The following is a 23,721-nucleotide window of genomic DNA, read 5'->3' as shown; positions in this document are numbered from 1 at the left end:
ATGTAAATCTATTCTTTTTATTTATTAATCAAAATAAATTTATTTTACCTTTATTTATTTATTTGGATATGGATTTGGAAATCCAAATGATGTTGCATATATATCCATAGTGAATACAATATCCAAGACTAAGGATTTTTGGTATTACCTATAAATAATTAATATCTATAGATATCTAAATAAATAAAAAACTTTAGCTTAAAGATAATTTAAAAAAAAAAATTAATCTTTTTTTATTAATTTTATATAAATAAAATATATATATTATATTTTTTGGGATTAATAAATTTATATTTTTGATTATTTATATTGTTTTTGCTATTATTATAAACTATTATTTATAGATATTATAAAAATAATTTCATTGAGGTTATAATATCGGAATATAATGAAGTTGGGGATTCGTCGTCAACTAAAAATGTATCTAGGGGGTAGTTAATTAAGAAACCATTAATTGAACAAAGTTTTTCTAAAATTTCTTCGGTGGTTTTAACTCTTCCTGATCTATTTAACTGAGAGATTGAACGACAAGTTTCTGGTATAAAATTTCCAAATACATCTTTATAAATTTTTGAATTATTATTTGCGATACTTCTCCATATATCATGATAGGTACTATCAATAACCAAATCTTTAATTCTATCTGAAATACTAGGATCTGGGCTCGATATGAGGCCCAAGTGATACTCCCAAAGATTGCATCTTAAGTTGTGGGCAAATTTAGCAGCTTTATAGGGTAAACCGTTAACTCTTGAATCTACCAAGTCACGATCTTCGATGATTGCACAGATTTCACTATCTCTGGTACCATTTAAACTACGGTCATTTATATTAGCACTACCAATTATAGCAATTTTATCGTCAACAATTAAAACTTTTGAGTGAACATAAATTTGTTCTGTGAAAATAATATCACCATTAGCGTCCCAATTACGGAGAGAATTAATGGAGAGATATTGATCGATGTCAACTTCTGGAAACTTTTTGAGGAGCTCCGATTTTATACCATTAATTGACTTTGAGGTATACTTTATAATGAGTTGAGTATCGACATCATATATATCACCTTCACAATGAACTGGTAAAAGGATTATAACACGAAATACTTGATTTAAAATGATTGCTTTCTCGATTCTTTTATAAATTGCAAATGCGATTTGATTATTTGGCTGAGTAAAACCAACACTCGATATGAAAAATTGATTTTGAATATAGATGAAATGTTGTGATAAATTAATTAAATTTAAATAGGCTTTATAAATTGAGTTTTCTAATACCTGACCTGCTGACCAACCACAAACTGAACGTACTATTTGAACTTTACATGTACCACGAGGTTGTTCTGGGATTAAGGGAGTTTCTAATGATGATAAAAGATATGGATAGCTTTTATAGTCACGATTAGAGTCTTTTGCATGGTTCCAACGTTGAATAAAATTATAGGTTACATCACGAGCAGCTTTTCCATCCAATGCAATTGAAACATCGTGCCATGGCATTCTAGGTGTAGTATTACGATCCACTAGACAATCCTTTAAGTTATTTACAGGCTTAGCAATGCAACTATTAATGTAATCGGCACCTGGGAAATTAATCTCTAAATTATCCTTTACATAATAGTATTCATTATCGTAACGACCAAAGCAAAGATCCAAGCCGCCAATGAAAGCAATACGTTGATCAACCACAACAACCTTTTGATGATGAGACCAGTAAAGCGGTAGTAGATGAGGATGTCTAATTACTTTAATATTTCTACGATGCATTTTTTCAAAGATACTTTTTACACCTCTGCTTCCTAAATCCATTGCAATCATAGTTTCATCCCAGACCAATACATAAATCTTGACACCTTCAGAAGCTTTTTTCATTAAAAGTGAATCTAAACGATATTTATCGGGTGATTTTGATTTCTTTGCAGTACGATTCATTGATAAATTTGGAGAAATCCACCAACCAGCAATATAAATTTCACTTGTGGCATGCTTTAAAGCTTTATAAACACCTTTGAGATAATGGTTACCATTGATGTAAGGAATAACATGAATATCTTCTTGTGGACTTGCAAATGAATGATATCTATATGAACCTTTACTATTTTCTCTAATAGCATTGACAAAATTCGAAGCTCTATGAGAGCTCAATGAAATAAATGTCTGTTCTGTATCATCGTATCTTCTAAGAACAAAATCTGTTGCCTCCTTATTACCATCAATTTGTTTACTAAGAGAACCTTTAAATAGTGATTTTAACTTCATATGATGCTTAGGGTGTTCCTTTGGTATTATCTTTACGTTGGTTTTAAATAAACAAATAACTTTAGATGGTTTTGACTTTATACATTTAATTTTAATTAGTAAACTATTAAACAATATTTAAAATAGATAATAATAATAATAATAATAATAAGATATACTTACAAATAATCTTTTATAACCAATTAAAAATCCAGATCTGACTTCAAACCAACGTAATGAATATGCTTTAATAATTCCCAAATACTTTTCATAATATAAATATCCAGATGCTTGCTTATATTTTATACTTGATTTTAACTATTGAAATAAAATTATGATTTAATATATAAATAAAATGATATTTAAATTATTGTTTCTTTCTAAATTTTATACTTACATAATCTTCAATTGGTTTAACATAACATAAATAAATTAAATCGAAAAAACCAAAACATCTTGGAATATCAGAGTTTGATACTGATCTTTTAACAAATTCTTTTAATTCAAGACATGTATCCTTAAAGGGTAACTCTGAGCTCATTGACTTTTGATAAAATGAATCGGATCTTTGAAAATTTGGTGTACGTTGAATTGAATTTACAGTACTTAAACCCTCTCTAAAAATATTATTTACAACTTCGTCTGGAGAACCAATACTACCCAAACCAAATACATTTAATACTGTTACTGCATCAATTGATTGAACCAATTCTAATAATTCTGATTTATATATAACATTTTCTGATTTCTTTTTACAAATTTTAAATACAACTATATGATAATAAAAATTAATATAACAAATTCTTTATGGTATAAAATTTAATTTTTGGGCTAAAAATAACTTACGTTCTGATTTTTCTTTAAGAGTACCTCTAGTCATAATTGAGATCATTTCGATAATATGGATGATAGATGGGTTTTTGCCTGGAGGTATATTATAACGCTTTCTAATGAATGAGAATAAATTTTCACATAGATAGTTTATAATCATTCTATATTTCAAAACTTCTGATGAACTATCAATATAATCAAACTCGTCTTCTTTTAAAGTTTTACCACTCCATAAATTAGTGTCTTGAATAATTGAAAACTGTGATTTATATAAATTTATAGACTCTATTTTTTCTTGAGTATCCTCATTTTCGTAATCCTCCTCTTCTTCATCGCCATAATATGAATCACCGTTAACTGATGTATTAGTAGTATTAGTGGTATTTAATAAATTGCCTATGCTGTTCATTGTTGATGTTACATTAAAGTCACTTGACATTGTATAATTGTATAAGAAATTGTTTAAATTATTTGTACTTTGTGCAACTTTTAATTGATGCTGTAATTGTTCTTTTAGTTGCAATTTATCCTCAATTTGTTGACCTAATTCATTTACAGAGTCGACAGTAGAAGTAGATGATAATGTTGCTGTTGCTAAGATTGGTGTATTATTAATTGTAAATAACTCCTGTTTAAAACTTTGCTTTTCCAATACAATTTGTTCATGTTGTTCCTGTTTACCCTCTTCTTGTGAAACTTGTAGCTGCTTTTGTAATTGTTTTTTCATTTCTTCTTTTTCTTTTTGTAACTGCTGTTCAATTTCTTCTGGCTGTTTATCATTTGTTGATAATGGAGGTATTACAGACGAGGTGGTACTAGTTGAGACGGTTGAATGCTCATCTTCATTTACAATAGATGATAGTTCATTTGAATTTACCTCTAAACTATTTAAATACTGGTTTGGACTAATATTGTTTAAATTATTATGACTACTATTTAAATTTATTTCCTCTTCATTATTATTTGCACCCATTATAGTTGCCGATGAGGATGGTATATCAGTATTATTACCAATGATATTATTATTTCTTGGTATTGCTGTAGTTGTGGTGGTAGTAGTTGCTTTTATTTTATTGTCATCAATATCTTTTATATTTATATCTATATTTATATTTCTATTTATTGGACTTGAATTTTTACTACTACCATTCATATTAAACTTTAAATTTTTACGATGATTTTCATCAACTTCTCTTCTATATACTAAATCTTCATTAAAAAACAAATCGGAAAGTTCATCTATACCTTTGGGCAAGTGAACCAAAAATGATAATGTTTGAAAGATAATATTCTCTGTTAATCCTTCTAAATTTAAATTAATTCTGTGGAATAAATCGTATAAAATTTTAATTTCTTCTTTTGAAACTGTAAAAATAATTATTAATAGATTTTTTTTAAAAAAAAAATTAAAAAAAAAATAAAATTAATATAAAGATAAAAAATATAAAAACTATTATGTAGATAATCTCTTACAATATGATATATTATATAAATATTTTTCATCTTCTAAAGAGTAAGTTTCTAATCCTAATGGTTTGATTTTAGGTATTTTATCATTAATTTGATGAAAATGTGATGACTGGTTATCTGTTGTAGTGGTGGTAGTTGTAGTAGTGGTTTTATTATTATAATTTGATTGTGGTAGTATATTACTTATATTATGTATATCTTCTAAATTGCTTTGCTGTTCATTATCACTTAAACTTGTATTTATATTATTTCCACTACTATTAATACTATTATTATTTACACTATTATTACTATTATGAATATTATTTATATTACTATTATTTACACTATTACTACTATTATGAATACTATTATTATTACTATTATTTTCGTCAATAACTGGTTTTAATGTTTTTTTTTGGGGAGGCGTAAAAAAGTACATTCTTTAAAAAAAATAATTTTTATTTAAAAAAAAATTAATATATTATAATTTTTTACTGTTAATTTATAATTATCTGTCTATTTACCTATAATGTATTATTATAAAAATTATTATTGTTATTATGAATATTTATTGTATACATCAATTTAAAAATATATATAAAATTTTAATATACTAATTTAAAAATTGAGTATTACTGAATTTTAAAAATAATATAAATTTTTTAAAAGAAAAAAAAAAAAATATTAAATTATTATATATTTTATGTGTAATAAATTTTTATTTTTATATATTCAATGTGTTTTGATATTAAAAAAAAATTTCAAAATAAAAAAAATAATTAAAAAAAAAATAATTTAAAAATTTTTTAAAAAATCTATCTTTGAGGGTAATGGTGGGTATCTAAATTGTTTGAATGGGTGGTGTGTGGTAATGGTGCTGTGGTGTGTATATGTAGTATATATTTATACACTTAAGATAATTTATTAAAAATTATACCCTATTATAATTGTATGAGTATGACTGTTTTATAAAAGAAAAAAAAACCAAAAAAATAAATTTTTATACAAACAAAGTAAAATGTTTATTAATATATTTTTTTTAAAAAAAACACACAATTTACAAAACAATAAGTGCGAATAAATTTATAAAAGTTAAAAATAAAACATGTAAAAACAATAGTTATTTATATTAATAAAATAAAAGTTGATTTGATTATTTTCTAAAATAAAAAAAAAAAAATAAAAGAAAAAAGAAAATTTTTGTTTTACAATATTTTTATTTTTTTTATTTTTTTTTTTTTTATTTTTTTTTTTTGAAATTATTTAAAATAAAAATTTTTTCTCTCGTTTATATGGCATTTCATGATGCCATTTTATTTTGGGGGTTAACATCGAAATAATATAATGCAATATAACCTCCTTATTACAATATGATAAATTTTTTTTTTTTTTTTTTTTTTTTTTGTGAAATGATAAAAGATGATTTTGGAATTAAAATAAAGAATTTGGTTTTTTTTGTTTTAAATTTATTTATTAAAAAAAAAAATTTTAAAAAAATTGGTTAATTATTTGAAAATAAATTGACACAAAGAAATGATCATAAATAAAAATTTTTATTATAATATTTATTTAAAAAAAATAGTTTGATATTGGAAAAATCTGGTTTGAACATCCAATTTAATAAAATTTTTGAAAAAGGAAAAAGCTGAATTTATATTGAATTTATTTACATAAGATCACGAGATACAAAATTGGCACCGGAATCGGCTTTATGATCTGAAATTTGAGGTTTTGCTTCATAAACTGTATTTACAATTTCTCTTCTAGCCTATAAAATGAAAAAATAATATTATTATTTATTAGTCATATGCAAAAATATTTTTAAAAATGGGGGTAGTTGTTTAATTTAATTACATTTGTATATACGCCTTTTAATCCAATATAATAAATTTTTGTTGTTGGTGAGCCAAAATTGGTTGGGAAATAAAGTGTAAGATGGTTCATATTATTAAATTTTGTTGGTTTGCAGCTATAACTAATTGCACCTTCGAAATCTTCATGTAAATTCCATTCTTGAGCACATGTAAATGAACCAATATTTCCAAAATCAATATTACTATTATTTGTATATGCTTTTAATTTGCTTGGAGCTGATCCGCCATCTCCACCAATAATAATAATTGACTTTAATTGTGTCACTGCGCCAAATCTAAAAATATAAAGAATATTTTTATAAATACATTATTTTAAATTTTGAAAAAAATATATTTATACACTTACGGAATATTAATAATTAATTCTTCATCATCACAGCTTTCTAAAAAATATTTAGTGTCATGTCTATCTTCCCACGATTTGAATATAGATTGAACAGAGTTTTTTACTTTTTCATTTAAACAAGTAATTACACCAGTGTCTATAAATCTATTTAATGAATACTCAATGCCATCGTCGACTGTATGTGAATGTGAGGGATCGTTACATGCCATTTTATTGTTATTATTATTGTATTTTTATTAATAAAACTAAATTACTATTTAAAATATTTATTAAAATTTGAACATGCCAAAAAAAATGAAATAATTTAAAAAAAAAAAAAATTAAAAAAAAAAAATTAAAAAAATAAAAATAAAAAATTAATTTTTTATTTTTTAAATTTTTTATTTTTTTTAAAAATTTCATTTATTATTATTTTTAAATAAAATTATTATAAAATATCATTTTTAAATTAAAAAAAAAAGAAATAGATACACTACTAAATAAATCAATTTTAAATAGATTACAATATAAAATTTTGTAATTATTATAAAATATCTATCATTATTTATTTATTTTATTAAATTATTTTTTCTTATGTATTTTTAAAAAACACACCCACACACTAAAAAATTATAATAATAATAGAATAAAATAATAATAATAATAGAAAATGTTAATAACATTTGTAGTAGATACAAGTGGCTCTATGTCACAAAAAACTACTAATGGTATGACATTGTTAGATTGTTGTAAAGCAGCAATTGAACATTTTATAAAAATTAGATCAAAAGATGCATCGATGAGAAATGATAGATTCTTTTTAATCACATCAGAAGAGAATAGTTTAACAGCAGTAAAGATTGGATGGAAAGATAATTTCAATACATTTATTCAAGAGGTTAAGAATTTAGTGTGCAAAGATATGTCAAATTTAGGGTTCTCCTTACAAAAAGCGTTTGACAATTTAAATTTATTTCGAATTCAATCATCAATCGATAACTATGGTCAAGGTAGAAATCCTTGGTTTATAGAGCCTGCTATTATTGTATTACTTACCGATGGTAGCTCATTAACAAATAATATGAGTATAGTTGAAAATGTAAATATAGTTTATTATTGTTACCATTAATGCGCAAAGTTACTAATTAGATATTTTTTTAGTTTACATTACCAAAAAATGTATTAAACAATGATCCAACTATTGAGCCCTTTAGATGGGATCAAAGATTGTTTTCAATTGTATTAAAGTTTAATGGTATATCAAGTAATAAACAAACATCATTACCATCAGAACCTGCTATAGCACCAATGTGCGATGTTACAGGTGGAATGTCAAGTTGCTACAAGTATGAAGGTTATGATCCAACAAGTTGAGAGTTTAATGCAAAAACTTCAAAACGGTGTTGTCATTAGTTTCGAGCCATTACCTTTACAACAACAACAAAAAAATGGAACTTTACCAAATGCACTACATAAAATGTTATATGTTAGAGGCCAAGGTGGTTTTTGGCCAATACCAGAAAATTATTATCCAGACTTAACATCACTTTCACTACCAGCACGTACTGCTCACCCAATTATACGTTATAGTATTCTAGAATGTGATACCCATATTCCTGAAAATTTTCCATTTGACAAATATGAATTGGAGCCTTGTTCTGTCACACAGTACCTTTTAACAAATAAAATTCAATGTGTTCATGTTTATATGTCAAATAGTCAACAGGCGTCAGGTCAGGGTGAACCATTTGGGTGTCTTCGTTTAAATTCTGCAGGTAATAGTTATAATCTTTTTATATTTCCCTATAATTATCCAAGATTATGGGCATTATTGGATGATTTTAGTCAATTTAAAACAGCACCACCAGCTAAATGGAGACAAGAGTTTGAAAGTTATTTATTATCCATACCACCATACTATATACACCCACTAAGAAATGCATTAAAAAGATTCTGTCAAATCAATTTGGTTCCAGATAACATTGATGCACAATTTTCAAATTTTATTAACAACATGATCAAAAAAATTAAATCACAATCAATATCCAAAACAGAGTCTGAACGTGTAATAAACTCCAAACAGCAACAGCAGCAGCAACAACAGCAATCATTTCAGCAATATCAACAACAGCAACAGCAACAACAAAAGCAACAACAGGAGCAACAAAAAAATAAACATTCAAACCTTGGTAAAAGTTTTCACCATATTTTAGATTCAGGCTATTCCAGCGACATTTTATCAGAATTAATTCAACAAGAAACAGAAAACGATAGCTCTGAGCTATCACAAGAGCTTTCTGAGCAATCATCATCTTCCTCATCCAACAACCAAAGTATATTGCAAAGAAATGTTTTTGATATAAATAGAACTCAATTATTAAATCAACTAGATAAAATGAAGGATCATATATTTAAGAAAAAGATTCAAAAAGACGAAGCCAAGCATCATTTACCAATATCGCAAATGGGCAATTATCACGAAACGATAAGCAAGCGTGAAACACTAAGAGATATTGATGACGATAAAAAACCAAACACCCCTTTATTTGGTAATCCCTATAGAAAAGAAAAAGGTCCAAGATTTGCAATGTCAATTGATGAAGCTGATGATACTGGTGGAAGCAATCCCTTATTTGATGGTGACAAATCAAAACAACCCAATCAGAATAAAAGAAGAAGATTTTCTGGAAGGGCTTATCCAACTCCATTATATCCACCACAACAACAGCAATCCCAACCACCAACACCACAACAACAACAATCCCAACCACAACCTATATCGACCCAACCCACAACACCAATTTCAACTAAAGATATTAACAATCTACCAATTAATAGCTCGCCCCCAACAAATAACTATCAAAATAATAATATTACCACACCAACAAACGTTACCACATCTCCACCAATTAATTCAGAACCAATATTAATAACTGGTAGTATTCCAGCACTTTCAAATACCGGAGCTTCCACACAGCCACCTATTCAAGCATCACCAACCAATCATCTATTACCCACCTCACCACGACCATCAACAACAAAGACAACCAATGAACTTTTACCAAATCCAAGCATAACTATACCACCAACCCCAGCAACAAACGGTGCATCGAATATCAATGGAAATATAAATACAACCCCATTAACACCAAAAACATCACCATTATCTCCAATTTTCTTCGAAGTATCTCAAAATGAAAACAATATGAATATTATTAAATTTTGTACATAAGAAATTAGAAGGGCAACCAAAGACAATTATGATATAATAATACAGCAACTTTCAAAACTATTAGGCGACAATCAAATAATATTAAAACTTTTAAACGATACAATTAAATTAGCAATAGAATACAAGAAATCACCATTAATTGCAAAATTAATATGCTATATTAAACAATTTAATAAAAATTTATAAATAAAATAATATATTTTATATATAGCTTTTTTACATTAAAAAAATTAAAAGAAAAAAATAATTTTATTTAAACTATTTTAAATCGATTTAACAATTAAACATTGGGAAGTTGTCGAACAGCAAATTAAACGATTAATATTTGAGTTGATGTCAAACGAATCAATTGAGCCAATGCATCCTGGTAATTGTAATGGTGTAACTTCTTTATTATATAAATCGAATGTATTATCGTCATCTGCTCTCATAAAGTTATCGTTACTATATGAATATTGATAAATAGAACCATCTTCTGAACATGAATATAATTGATTTGGATTTGATTTATTAAATGATAATTCCCAAACTAAAAATAAATAAAAATAATTGTTAGTTTTTTTTAATACCAATAATATTATTAATAATAAATACACACCATCTGAATTATGGTTTTTATTTTGATCAATTGGGTAATCTCCACTTCTAATATCAAATAATGTAACTCTACCATCAGAACCACCTGCTGCAATAATATGTTGTTGATCTTGGTGAACTTCTAAACTATTAATTCTTGGACTTTGAGTTTTAATTATTTTTGTTGGTGTAGTTGAATTTGCTCTAAAATCCCAAAACTTTATTATTGGGTTTTCACCAGATGTTATAACCTGACTATTTGAAATTGATTTTACAACATTAACTCCTAATCCATCAATATATCCTATTAATAAAAAACTTAATTAACAAAACTTTCTAATAAAAAAAGGGTAAAACTGCATTACAAATCTATATTTTACTTACTATTTGTATAAATTGGTAAAAGTGAATCTAATGATAATAAGCTCATAAAACCATCATTTCCAACTGTAATAAGGTGTTGTTGATCATAACTAATATCTATTGAATTTAAACTTGAGTTTTTATTTATTGGATCACATGATTTTTCTTTAAATATATTACAAATGTCATAAGTACTGTCATCACTATTTCTTGATACCAAAGATCTATTATTTATTTGCTGTTGATAACCTAAATATTCAAATTTTGATGGTAAATTATATATTGAGAATAAATGTAATGATCCTTTAGATGTTGAAGCTACTATCATTGGTTTATTATTATTTTCAAAAACTTTTAAATCTGTAATTATACCATCGATTGGTACTGATGCTAATTCTTCAACTTCATCTGAACTTGATCTACTTTCCAATCCCCAAACTGAAATTTTATTTTTCTAAAATAAATAAATAAATAAATATAAAATAAAATTAGTAAACATTAAGATTTTTAGGATTAGTATATTATGGATATACTTACACTTAAAACGGGGGGGTTTGTTCCCGTAATAAAAAATGCCAAATCATTTTGGAATGATTTTTTATCCCCTCTTTTTTTATTTTTTTTATGGGGGCTATAAGGATACCCGTAAATTTAAATTTCCATTCTTTTTTAATATTTTTTAAAAAAAAAAAAGGAAAAGAAAAAATTTAACAAAAAAAAAAAAAAAAAAAAAAAAAAAAAAAAATTTAAATTTTAAAAAAAACACAAAAAAAATAAAAAATAAAAAATAAATAATAGTTCACAATAATGCAATGAACTTCATTATTATAAAATAAACCATTTCTTTTTTTTTTTATAAATATTGAAACAAAGGAAATATACGTATAAACAGTGCCTCTGTGGGCACTATCTTACCTTAAATCGTTATATTTACAATTTTCTTAAAAATAAATCAAAAAAAAAAATTTTATTTTTTTAAATCTTTTAATTTTTTTTTTTTTTTTTTTTTTTAAAATTTTTTTATTAAAATTTTTTTTTTTATTTCTTTTTTTTTTTTTTTATCATTTTGTGTGTGTTTTTTTGTTATTAGTGTTAGTGGGTTAAAAAAATTTTATATAAATATTCTATAACTAGATCAACAAAAAAAATTTAATAATAATCCCTTCATAATAGTGTGTTATTAGTTGTATTATTATTTAAAGTATAAAAATAAATAATAACTCATTTAAATAAAGTTTCATTACAATAATTAAAATATTTTTTTTTTAGATATTTATATAATAAAATGCAAAAGATTGATAATAGTATGACAGATAAAATGCAAAAGATTAATAGTAGTATTGCAGCAAACTTTTTAGTCAAATACTTTACTTCTTTAGTTAAATCACCACAAGAATTAATTTTATTTTACCAAAACACCTCAAAAGTAACCAGAAGATACGATGGTGCAACATCAGTTTCAAATGAAGGCGAGCACGATGTATGTATACAAATACTTTCAAATTTTGTTTTTGTTTTTTTTTTTTATTTTTTTACGGAAATAAACAAAAAAAAAAATTCACAAAAATCCACTTTTTTTTTTTTTTTTTTTTCTCTAAAATATAATACTAATATTATTTTCTTTATTTTCCATTATATTTTTAGCTTGGTGAATTTTTAATTAAAAATTCAAACAAAATTGGTGGACACACTAAAATTAAATATATCGATTGTCAATCTTCTTTTTCAGAAGAAAAAGAAGAATCTCTTTTTATCTCTTGTTTAGGTCAACTTGAATACAATGGTCATACTAGAACTTTTTCACAATATTTCGTTTTAAAGAAAATTGACAATTCATTCTTTATTACCAACGATACTTTTTATATTGTTCCATTTGAAGAGCCACAACAACCAAAAGAAACTATTGATCAACCAGATGAAGCTTCAATTGTTGAAGAACAACAAAATCAACAAAACCAACAACAACAACAACAACAAACTACTGAAGCTGTTGTTGAAAATCAAACTACTGAAACTGTTGTTGAAAAACAAGAAGAAAAAACCTCAGAGATCCAACCACAACCAGATACCAAACCAATTGAACCAGTTGTTGTTGTTGAGGAAAAAAAAGTTACTCCAGTTGTTGAAGAAAAAAAAGTTACTCCAGTTGTCGAAGAAAAAAAAGCTACTCCAGTTGTTGAGGTTTCTACCCCTGCTCCAGTCGTAGAAAAGAAAGAAACATGGGCTCAATTGGTTTCACAAAAAGCTTCAACTACTCAAAATGAATCAAACTCAACTGCTAGTGTTACCACATCACCACCACCAGCAACTTCATCCTCATCACCATCTCCATCAACTACCACAACAAAGGATGAGCCACAACAAACAGCTTCAAGCCCAAATCAATCAACACAAAACCATCACCATAATCGTGAACAATGCACTGTTTTTATTAGCTTCAAACATTCCAACAACAAAATCGATCAAAATTTAATTAAAGAGGCTCTCAAAGAATACGGTAATGTTCAAAGTGTAAAACTTTTACAAGGTTACGGCTTTGTAGAGTTTGATAAACCTGAATCAGTACAAAAGGTTTTAGCAATCCAAAATAATAAAATAAATGTTGGTGGTAACTCTATTAAGATCGAGGAAAAAAAAGGCGACCGTCAACAAAAATTAAATAATAGTGGAAACTCTATCAACAACAACAATAACAATAATAACAATAGTCAACAAAATAAACCATTTAAAAGACCAAATAATTTAAATAACTCAAATAATAAAATAACTCTTAATTTTAACAATCAACAACCACAACCACAACCATCTCAACCATCACAACCACAACAAAATACCAATATAAAACAAAATAATTTAAATAGAAATAATAAACCACAAAAAGTTCAAGATAAAAAAGAATCAAAATAATATATTAAATAAATAAATAAATAAATAAATAAAATAGATAAATAATATAAAACTTTTTTAATCTTGTAAAAATGAAAAATAAAATAAAAAGAAAATAAGTAACTCACTTTTCTTTAAAACTAAAATATTTTTAATCATTCATAATAATAATAAATCTTTATTTAAAATTTTAAGATATTTTTTAAATCTTTGTTAAAATTTTATCATAAAAATATTTTTTTTGATTAACTACATATTTGTAAATTTATGAAAGTGATGGGTTTGAAATTTTTAATAATATCAAGTATTAATAATATATTATTTCATTCTTTAAACCCCACTGCTACTTTAAAATTATTGGGATGATTTCTAAATCAAAACAAACTTTTTTTTTATTTTTTTAATTTTTATTTTAACCCCAACCAAATTAATATTTTAAACCTTTGCTGTGGTAGTTTAATTAAAAATTTATATGATAAACCCCATATTGCCATATTAAAAAGTTTTTAATATTTACATATATATATTTTAATTCAAAAATAAAAACAAACCCACCTCCACAACAAAATATATATGTATATATATATATATGTACAAATATTTTATTCACCCCTCATTAAAAATTATTAATTTTTTATTTTTTTTTTTTATTTTTTTTTTTTTTAATTATATTTCATTATTTAATAAAATTTTTTAAAAAAAAATATATAAATATTTTAATTTTATTGGTGTAAAACAATATAACTATTTTTTTTTTATTTATTTTTTTTATTATAATTGTGTTTTTCTTTAATAAAGTAACATTAGAATTTTATAAATAATAATATATCATTGTGTTTATCTTTTTTACAATAATAATATAGTATTGAATAAATTCATTTAATTTTGATTTTTTCAATTTTTTTTTTAGGGTATGTATATTTATCTTTTTTTAAACTTTTATAATCAATTTTTTGTATCAGAAATTTAACTACATTTTAATTATTTTAAAAAAAAACTCTTTTTAAAAAATTTATTTTAATTGTCCAATAGTATTATTTTGTTTTTTTTAACTTATTTTTTGTGTGGGAAATTTCAATATATCAGTATATTAATTTTAAAACATCAATAATATAAAACAATTGTCTATACAGAGGTTAAAAATTTTACACACCATTTTGTATATTTTTTTTTTTTTTTTGAATTATTTTATTATTATCAAAATAATTTTTTCAATATAATCAATTTTTTTAATTTTATAAATTAATAACAATATCCTTTATAATATTTATTTGTAAATGTAAATTTCAAAAATAAATAAAATAATTTTATAAATATTGTTTCTATTTCTTTTAAATTTTATTACATGTATAAATAATTTATTAAAAATATTTTAAATTATTATATTACAATTATTTAATAGATTTAATTTTAAATTATACAAATCTTTTTAACCTTTAAAAGATTAATCACTTTTAATTTGATAATAAAAAATACTTAATATCATATTTGTGTTTATATTATCATTGTCTTTGTTGACAATAAATTAAAAATAAAAAAATTACAAATTTTTTTTCAGTTTTTATAACATCCATATTATTATTAGTAGTTCAACCACAACATTCACCACATAACAACATATTAAATATTTATTTGATCATATCAATATTACACCCTTTTCACACAAATTGGTATGATATCTTTTCCTTTTTCCTTTTTTTCATTATTTTATTTTATCATATTCTTTTTAGTATTTATAATTTTTAAATTGTTTGTGTGTGTTATTTCTACATTGTAATTACTTTTAAATCTATAAAAAAAAAAAAATCATTTTTGTTTTTATATTTAAATAGTATTTTATGTCACTATACTTTTAAATTTATTATATGTTGTATATCTATCTTAAAGTATATTAAATTTTATATACAAAAAAGTAAAAGTTAACAATAATTAACAAATAAAAGATATGTGTCTTATATCAAAAGCTAAATATGTGATTTTTTTAAAAAAAAAATTAAAAAAAAAAATAAAGATACTTTTTTTCACATTGGGATTTTAATCATTTTTATATTTATTTATTTATTTTTAATTTTTTTTTTTTTTTTTTCAAATATTTTTTTTAATATAAAAAATCATTTTTTTTTTTTTTTTTTTTTTTTAATACCATCAATTCCCTATAAATTAATTTTAATTTTTATTATTATCAACAAATAGTTTATTAGTTAAATAGTAATTATTTTTTTTCTAAAAGAATTTTATATTTATTATAATATTTTTTTTATTTTTTATTTTAATTAATTTTTTTTTATTTTTTTTATTTTTTATTTTTTTATTTTTTTATTTTTTTTATTAATATCAATTTAATTTAATTTTTTTATTTCTTTTTCTTTTTATTAATAACTTTCTCTTTTTTTTTCTATAAATCAAAAAAAATAAAAACTTACATCACAATTATATTTTAAATAAAAGAAAGAATGATGAAACAAGAAAGCACAACTTCACCATTGCCACAATCACCACAACTTCAATCATTTGGAAATAGATCATCAGACCTTGCAGTTGAGGACCAGTTTGTAAAAAAATTAGAGTCAATTGGACAAACTGCACCAAATGAAAATATTAAAAAGGAATTTTTAAATAAAGAAGTTTCTTCAATCAATAAGCTATTCACCAGATTCCTCAAGAACAGAAAGAAGGTTATTGATTGGGAGAAAATCAAACCACCACCAAATGAAATGGTTTTAAATTATAAAGATCTCCCACAAATCTCTCATGAAAGAACATCAGAACTCGCCTCTAAACTAGCTGTCTTAAAATTAAATGGTGGTTTGGGTACTACTATGGGTTGCACTGGTCCAAAGAGTGTAATTGAGGTTAGAAGTGAAAAAACATTTTTAGATTTAACAGTACAACAAATTAAGGTAAATAATATTTATATTAGAGGGTTGTCGATTTATTATTGGTTCGTTATATTAACATTTTTTCTTTAATTTAGGAAATGAATGAAAAATATAATATTAAAGTACCATTAGTATTAATGAATTCATTCAACACTCATCAAGAAACTGGTAAAATCATTCAAAAGTATAAATATTCAGATGTTAAGATTCATTCATTCAATCAATCACGTTTCCCAAGAATCTTAAAAGATAGTTTAATGCCAGTCCCAGATAAATTGTTTGGTAATGACTCTGAATGGTATCCACCAGGTCATGGTGACGTTTTCTTTGCTTTACAAAATAGTGGTCTCTTAGAAACACTCCTCAATGAAGGTAAAGAGTATTTATTCATCTCAAATGTTGATAATCTTGGTGCCGTTGTCGATTTCAGTAAGTTATATTTAAAATAATATAATGGATGGTCCAAATATTAATTTTATCTTTTTTTTTTTAGATATTTTAAATACTATGGATAAAGAAAAATGTGAATATATTATGGAAGTTACAAACAAAACCAGAGCTGATGTTAAAGGTGGTACATTAATTGAATATGAGGGTAAAGCTAAATTATTAGAAATTGCTCAAGTACCATCAAATAAAGTTGAAGAGTTTAAATCAATCAAAAAATTCAAGATTTTCAATACCAACAACATTTGGGTCAACTTAAAAGCTATTGATCGTGTATTAAAAGAAAATCTATTAGACGATATGGATATTATTATCAATCCAAAAGTTGCAGATGGTAAGAGTATTATCCAATTGGAAATTGCTGCTGGTGCTGCTATAGAATTCTTTAATAATGCTCGTGGTGTTAATGTACCAAGATCAAGATTTTTACCAGTCAAATCAACATCAGATCTTTTTATTGTCCAATCAAATCTTTATTCACTTGAAGATGGTGTACTTGTTATGAATAAAAATAGACCATTCAATACTGTTCCATTAGTCAAATTGGGAGATCTCTTCAAAAAAGTATCAGATTATCAAGCTCGTATTAAAGGTATTCCAGATATCCTTGAATTAGACCAACTCACTGTTTCTGGTGATGTAACATTTGGCTCAGATATGGTTCTCAAAGGTACTGTTATTATTGTTGCTCCAGCAGGAAATCGTATAGATTTACCACAAGGTGCTGAATTTGAAAACAAGGTAGTCTCTGGTAATTTAAGAATTCTTGATCAATAAAATAAACAAATAATAAATAATAATGCAAACATAATAATAGTAATAATCTTTTTAAAAACCACCCAAAACCATTTTTTCTATTTGGTAAAAAAAAATAAATAAATAAAACATGTATTAAAAAAAAAAAAAAGGAGTTTTTTATTTATAATGATAATAGTTTATTTATGATGATTAATTTACAATTAAATTAGCATTTGCCAATGGTTCATTAACTTCAGTATCAATTGAAATAAATGATTTTAGGCCAGCACATGTAGCGACTGTAGCTTTTGGATCATTTACAATTGGTGTTGAGGAAGCTCTTGATTTAGTTAAAATTTGTTTTGGTTGAGAATCTCTAAGGGATGTATTTGATTGAATAGTTCTATTTGTGTAGTTATCTAAAATGATTTGTTGAATTTCGGTAGATACTTCAGTTATCTTTTGAAGATTAACCGGTGTGGCATCAGCTTTTAATGCGGAGGCAATATCTTTAATTGGTAAAGGTAAACGTGTGAGAGTAGAGTTTCTAGCTAAACCAAACTTAATTAGTTGTAAACCACGACTAGTAATTGAGTTGTCATCTAAATAAAGAGTTTCTAAACCAGCATTACATTGTAAAAGTTTACCGACTGAGGCTGCAAAAATATCACCACTAGAATGACCACTTATATCCAACTCTTTTAATGATCCATTATAAAAGATAGAGCAAACAATAGGAAGAAGATCACCCTTTAATTGGGATTTGCCCGAACCTTGGATAGAGAGTGAACGAATAGAGTTATGGGTCTTTGATTTCTTTTCCAACATGTTAATAATTGATTCGATTGCATTTGTTCTATTTTTGCTTCTTCTATTAAAATTGCCAGAGATGTTGAGTGATCTAATCGATGGATGGTTGGCCATTAAATCACAAAGAGTAGAGATGCCTTCATCACCTAAATCATTATCTGAGACATTGAGAGTTTCCATTTTGACAAGGTTTCCCTCTCCAAAAATATCTGCAACAGCTTCTACTGGAATTTGACACTTTGAAAGATTTAAATTATTGAGATAAATTGAGTGATTTAAAAAACTAATCATATCTCTATGGATGTTATCTTTACGGGTGATTCTATTACCACTGTTATCAAACTTGTTCAATGAAATGCATACTTTGGTCCATTGGTGGAACTGGGGGTTACAATTAGAAATTAAAAAGGTTTGAAGGGTTTTTGATCTTTCTAATAATTTTGAAAATGCTACCGAGCCATCACTTTCCAATCTATTTGAAGCAACATCTAAATATTTTAAATTTCTGAGAATGTTTTCATTGAATGTAATTGCATCACCTAAATGTGCCATTGCTGATCTACCTGCTGAGCAGTTATTTAGAATTAATGTTGATAATTCCCAATGTGTTGTTTTTAAATATTCTGATAATAATGTCATGCCTTTATCCTATAAAAAATATATTTTAATTAGTATTATGTATTTATAATAATTATTTATTGATAGATTATTATGAAATATTTACTTCAATATTATTATTACCAAGATCTAACTCCTTAAGTTTTAATGCTTTATTTGTATTGAATGATTCTATTAATTTTTCAGTTGCAGATCTATCTAAACCAATTCCATTTAAACATATTTTTTCAAAACATGTATTTTGTGAAACTAGTTGAATAATTGATTGAATACTAATGGTTATTTTATAAAAAAAAAGTTAATTATTTTATAAAAATAATATTGAAAAAAAAAATAATACTCACCATTCGTTTGATAACTTTATATTGTTTACTGAAAATGAGGTAAAGTATTTGTTAATTGTCAAAGCTTGCATAATTGGTTTAGCATCAATGGTAATAATTCTATCTTTTTTGAAGAAGAAACCATAGTCAAAATCTTTAATATCACTTTTATCGCCAATAACATTTTCAATGTGCCAAGAAACTTCACTAATTGGTTGTATATTTAAATAATCGCATAATGAAAAGTAAGTTTGGGTAAAGCCATTACATACTCCAACCTCTGGGATTAATGCATTTGGTGAGCTATAAATTTCTGTTCTTTTTGGTTCTGGTACAATAATCTTTAATCTGTTATTTTGCATTGATGGGAAATTTAATGTAAATAAATAATCAATTGCTAAAATAATTTCTGCTGAATCTGATTCTTGTTCCAATCCAAATATTAATGGTTCTTTGCCACCATCATTTCTAAATTTCAATTGTATCTATTTTTAATATAAAAATTTAATTAATAAGATTAATATTTAAATAATAATAATAATAATAATAATAATAATAATAATAATAATAATAATAATAATAATTACCTCTTTAATACCATCAGACTTTAGTTCTAAAATATCCAAGAAATGATAGTCAATTTCAATCTTTCCACCAACTTTAAAAAAGAAAACTCTGTTATTACCTATAATAAAAAATAATTTCCTTGCCTTCTTTCCCTTAACTTCAACTCTTTGAAGATAGTTCTCATCTTCATTTTTTTGTTGTAAATAAATATCTATGTTTTCTATATATTATTTAAATAATAATAATGATATTAGGGTATTGTTTATTATTTTTTTTATTTTTTTTTTATTTACTTCTTTCGGCTTGTGTTAAAATCTCCATTATTGGTATCCCTATATATTTTTTTTTGTTTTTTATAGTACAAATAAATATTGAATAAATAAAATTGAAAAGATAGAAAAATAAATAAATAACAAATAAATAAATAAATAAATAAATTAACAAATAAATAAATAAATAAATAAATAGTTTGATTATAAAAATAAAATAGATTAATACAGAAATATAAAATAAAGTACAATAGTTAATAAAAAAAAATATATATAAAATTTTTTTTTTTTTTTTTTTTTTTCAAATAAATATATTTTAAATAAAAATGATTTTTTTTTTAATTTTTTATTAATTTTTTTTTTTTCAAATTTTTTTTTGGGTTTTAATTTTATAAAAAAAAATGATTATAATAAAATTTTAAAATTTAAATATCAAGGTTTATTATTAACTATTAACAAAGTTCTTACAATTCCAATGTCCATCGGTTGATGAAACAAAAACGATTTCCCATATTAAAAATTTCCAAATTAAATATTTTATAAATAAAAAATTAGTAAATTAAGTTTTTAATCATTTATTTGTGTGATATATAACAAAAAATTTATATAAATAAAACTGAAAAATATTGATCCAATATGAATTACCAAATTTTTTTTTTTACTTCAGTTTCTTTCTACTGTTTTAATAAAACTAATCAAATTTTGTTTTTTTATTAATTTGTATTATTGGGATAAAAAAATAATTAAATGATAATTTAATTTTAAATTATATTAAATTTAATTTAATTTTAATTTTTAATTAATTTAATTTACAAAGAACTATATCCTGTCTTCCCTTTAATATAATAAGTATGAAAACTTTTATTTTCAATTTAACACTAATTAACTTCAATAGTAATTATAACAAGAAACTAATATATTTTTTTTAATGATTTATTTTAATATAATCTGTAAAGTTAATGTATGAGGATATTGGAGTTTTCATATGTTTTTTTTGAACAAATAAGTGAAAGAAAGAGTTGGTGTTGGAATTTATGTATTTTTAGGTGTGGTTTGGTGTAATTTTTGTTAGATAAAAAAAAAAAACAGTGAGTGGGTGTGAGTTTTAGTGTTAAAAAAAGTTAAGTATTTATTTAAAATTTGTATTTTTTTTGACTAACACACTCACACAATTTCAATACTCACACTATTTCACAATAATTTTTTATCTACCACATTAAAACATTTAAAATGCATCATCGATTTATATGTAAAAAAATGAAGAGTATACAAATTTCTAGTTTTTACAACTACTACAAGTATTAATAAATCTATCATCCACATAAAAATATAGTTATAAAATAATATATTATATATTTTGCACAAAAAATGCTTTTAATTTATGAATACAAATAAAAAATACAACACAATATTAATTTTATATATAATTCTTTAAATAGAAATACCCACCCAGTGATTGCTCTTTTGATAGTAAATAAATATAATATAATAGCAGAAAGAGATCACTCTCTATTAAGAGAAAATAAACACACTAAAATTATTTTTTTCTCATAAACACAAATGCATACATACATATCATATAATTTAATATATATCCCATTTTCCTCACCCTAACTTATTTAATTATATTTTTTAAAAAAAAATAAAAATAAAAATTAAAAAAATTACTTAAATGTATGTGCTCACTTGAAGTATATTTTTAAAAATAATTATATTAAATTTAATTATTTAGTATCAATATTAAAATAAATAAAAAATAATAATTTATCTTTTTTTTTTTATATTTTTTTTTTCTTTTTTTTTTTTTATTAATTTGATATTTTTTAAAAATATTAAATTTCAATAACTTAAAATTAAACTCGGGTTTAAAATCAGGTCATTTACATTTAATATCATTACATAAATAATTATCATTTAATATAAAATCAAAATTTAATAACTGATACAATTTTAACAATAACATCAACAAATATCTAAAAAAGGTAATTTATAAAAAACAATTGGATTTTAATGTTGATATATAAAATAATTTTAAATACACAATATATAAATACCAATATCATTGTTTATTCTTTTTTTGTTAATTTTTAATTTAACTCGAATCACCCATAAAATAATTTTATCAAAAAATATTTTTTAAACTAGGTTCATAGTTTTGTTTATTATAATAATATTAATAAAATAAAATAAAAAAATAGAATAATATATATAATACATGGATATAATTGATTGAAATAAAAAACAAACCTTCAATCCAAATCATTATTTTTAATGTAATCAATACCAACAAAATAAATTGAAAAAAAAAAAAATTAAAAAAAATTAAAAATAGCAATATTTTTTTATACCATAAATAACTTTAATAATTGATCGTAAAGAGATTATTAAATCTTTAGATTGGTGTTATTGCTTATTTTGTTTTCACCATATTTGTTTTTTTAAAAGAAATGTTTAAAAATAGTTTAAATAATGTAAAATAATGTTATCTTTTTTAATACTTTTTTTTTTTTTCAGTACTATCATTATAATAAATTTATAAAAAAAATATCCACTTAAAACCAATTTTAAAGGTATATTATGTCAATATAAAAGTTTTTGTTGTTATTGTTGTGGTGTTTATTATCATAAAAATCTACCTATTTTATTAATAAACACATCCTGTGGTTGATATAAATAAACACCCAATTTTATATATCTTTAAATATATCTTTTTTATTATTTTTTTTTTTGTTTTTTTCTTCTTCCTATCCTTTTTGTTTTTTTTTTAAAATAATTTTTGGTAGATGTTTTCTATTTACCAATTTCAAATAATGGTATACACATATCATTTTTCTCAATTAGGATATAACCACCTTTTTAAAGAATATTATTTTTTTTTTAGTCCCCAAAATTAATCATTAAAAAAAATTTTAAAGTTTTATGTTCATATTTATGTGTATGTGTATGTGTAAGATAAATAAATATAATTTTTAAAAAAAAAAAAAAAAAAAAAAAACCACACTCATAAAAAAACACACACCACCACACCCAAAACCACATTCACACAATATCACCCTCACCCTCACCCTCACCCACGCTCACACTAACATATTAACCACTAAAATCATATATTTAAACTTCAAAGTTTTGTATATATAAAAAAAAAAAAATGCATAGAATATCTTTATTTTTTGAAAAATATTTGGGTTTTAGAAAAAAAAAAATAATCAAATATTATTTTAATTTAAATAATAATAATAATAATTTAGGGTTTTAATAATTATTTTTTATTTAATACATTTTTAAAATATATTT

The 23,721-nt window shown here is 23.3% G+C and overlaps 7 protein-coding genes across 7 annotated transcripts; 3 read left to right on the top strand and 4 right to left on the bottom strand.

Moving 5' to 3' along the window:
- Positions 1 to 212: 212 nt before the first annotated feature.
- Positions 213 to 4,959, bottom strand: DICPUDRAFT_55934 (uncharacterized protein; the record flags this gene model as incomplete). Its single annotated transcript, XM_003289150.1, has 6 exons — positions 213 to 2,333; positions 2,421 to 2,555; positions 2,635 to 3,008; positions 3,084 to 4,433; positions 4,542 to 4,655; positions 4,899 to 4,959. 6 exons carry the CDS (start codon positions 4,957 to 4,959, stop codon positions 348 to 350), a joined length of 4,020 nt encoding a protein of 1,339 aa, XP_003289198.1. The 3' UTR covers positions 213 to 347.
- Positions 4,960 to 6,186: 1,227 nt separating this feature from the next.
- On the bottom strand, positions 6,187 to 6,949 carry DICPUDRAFT_79966 (uncharacterized protein; the record flags this gene model as incomplete). Its single annotated transcript, XM_003289149.1, has 3 exons — positions 6,187 to 6,288; positions 6,375 to 6,669; positions 6,741 to 6,949. The coding sequence occupies 3 exons, from the start codon at positions 6,947 to 6,949 to the stop codon at positions 6,187 to 6,189; spliced, it is 606 nt and encodes a 201-aa protein (XP_003289197.1).
- Positions 6,950 to 7,389: 440 nt separating this feature from the next.
- DICPUDRAFT_79965 (uncharacterized protein) lies at positions 7,390 to 9,951 on the top strand (the record flags this gene model as incomplete). Its single annotated transcript, XM_003289156.1, has 3 exons — positions 7,390 to 7,818; positions 7,881 to 8,065; positions 8,133 to 9,951. The coding sequence occupies 3 exons, from the start codon at positions 7,390 to 7,392 to the stop codon at positions 9,949 to 9,951; spliced, it is 2,433 nt and encodes an 810-aa protein (XP_003289204.1).
- Positions 9,952 to 10,214: 263 nt separating this feature from the next.
- On the bottom strand, positions 10,215 to 11,526 carry DICPUDRAFT_35300 (uncharacterized protein; the record flags this gene model as incomplete). Its single annotated transcript, XM_003289148.1, has 4 exons — positions 10,215 to 10,480; positions 10,550 to 10,831; positions 10,912 to 11,344; positions 11,428 to 11,526. Coding segments are annotated over 4 exons (1,080 nt in total), but the record flags the coding sequence as incomplete, so codon positions are not given.
- Positions 11,527 to 12,175: 649 nt separating this feature from the next.
- Positions 12,176 to 13,797, top strand: DICPUDRAFT_153530 (uncharacterized protein; the record flags this gene model as incomplete). Its single annotated transcript, XM_003289155.1, has 2 exons — positions 12,176 to 12,370; positions 12,535 to 13,797. 2 exons carry the CDS (start codon positions 12,176 to 12,178, stop codon positions 13,795 to 13,797), a joined length of 1,458 nt encoding a protein of 485 aa, XP_003289203.1.
- Positions 13,798 to 15,938: 2,141 nt separating this feature from the next.
- On the top strand, positions 15,939 to 17,995 carry DICPUDRAFT_55932 (UDP-glucose pyrophosphorylase 2). The gene is made up of 4 exons (XM_003289154.1): positions 15,939 to 15,984; positions 16,225 to 16,676; positions 16,751 to 17,084; positions 17,149 to 17,995. Exons 2-4 carry the CDS (start codon positions 16,230 to 16,232, stop codon positions 17,877 to 17,879), a joined length of 1,512 nt encoding a protein of 503 aa, XP_003289202.1. The 5' UTR covers positions 15,939 to 15,984; positions 16,225 to 16,229; the 3' UTR covers positions 17,880 to 17,995.
- Positions 17,996 to 18,050: 55 nt separating this feature from the next.
- DICPUDRAFT_88397 (uncharacterized protein) lies at positions 18,051 to 20,479 on the bottom strand (the record flags this gene model as incomplete). The annotated part of the gene is made up of 5 exons (XM_003289147.1): positions 18,051 to 19,298; positions 19,375 to 19,540; positions 19,613 to 20,076; positions 20,179 to 20,378; positions 20,452 to 20,479. The coding sequence occupies 5 exons, from the start codon at positions 20,477 to 20,479 to the stop codon at positions 18,051 to 18,053; spliced, it is 2,106 nt and encodes a 701-aa protein (XP_003289195.1).
- Positions 20,480 to 23,721: the final 3,242 nt, after the last annotated feature.

This window comes from Dictyostelium purpureum (genome assembly GCF_000190715.1).
Source record: "Dictyostelium purpureum unplaced genomic scaffold DICPUscaffold_164, whole genome shotgun sequence".
NCBI lineage: Eukaryota > Evosea > Eumycetozoa > Dictyosteliales > Dictyosteliaceae > Dictyostelium > Dictyostelium purpureum.
This window is presented reverse-complemented; position numbering and strand designations above follow the sequence as displayed.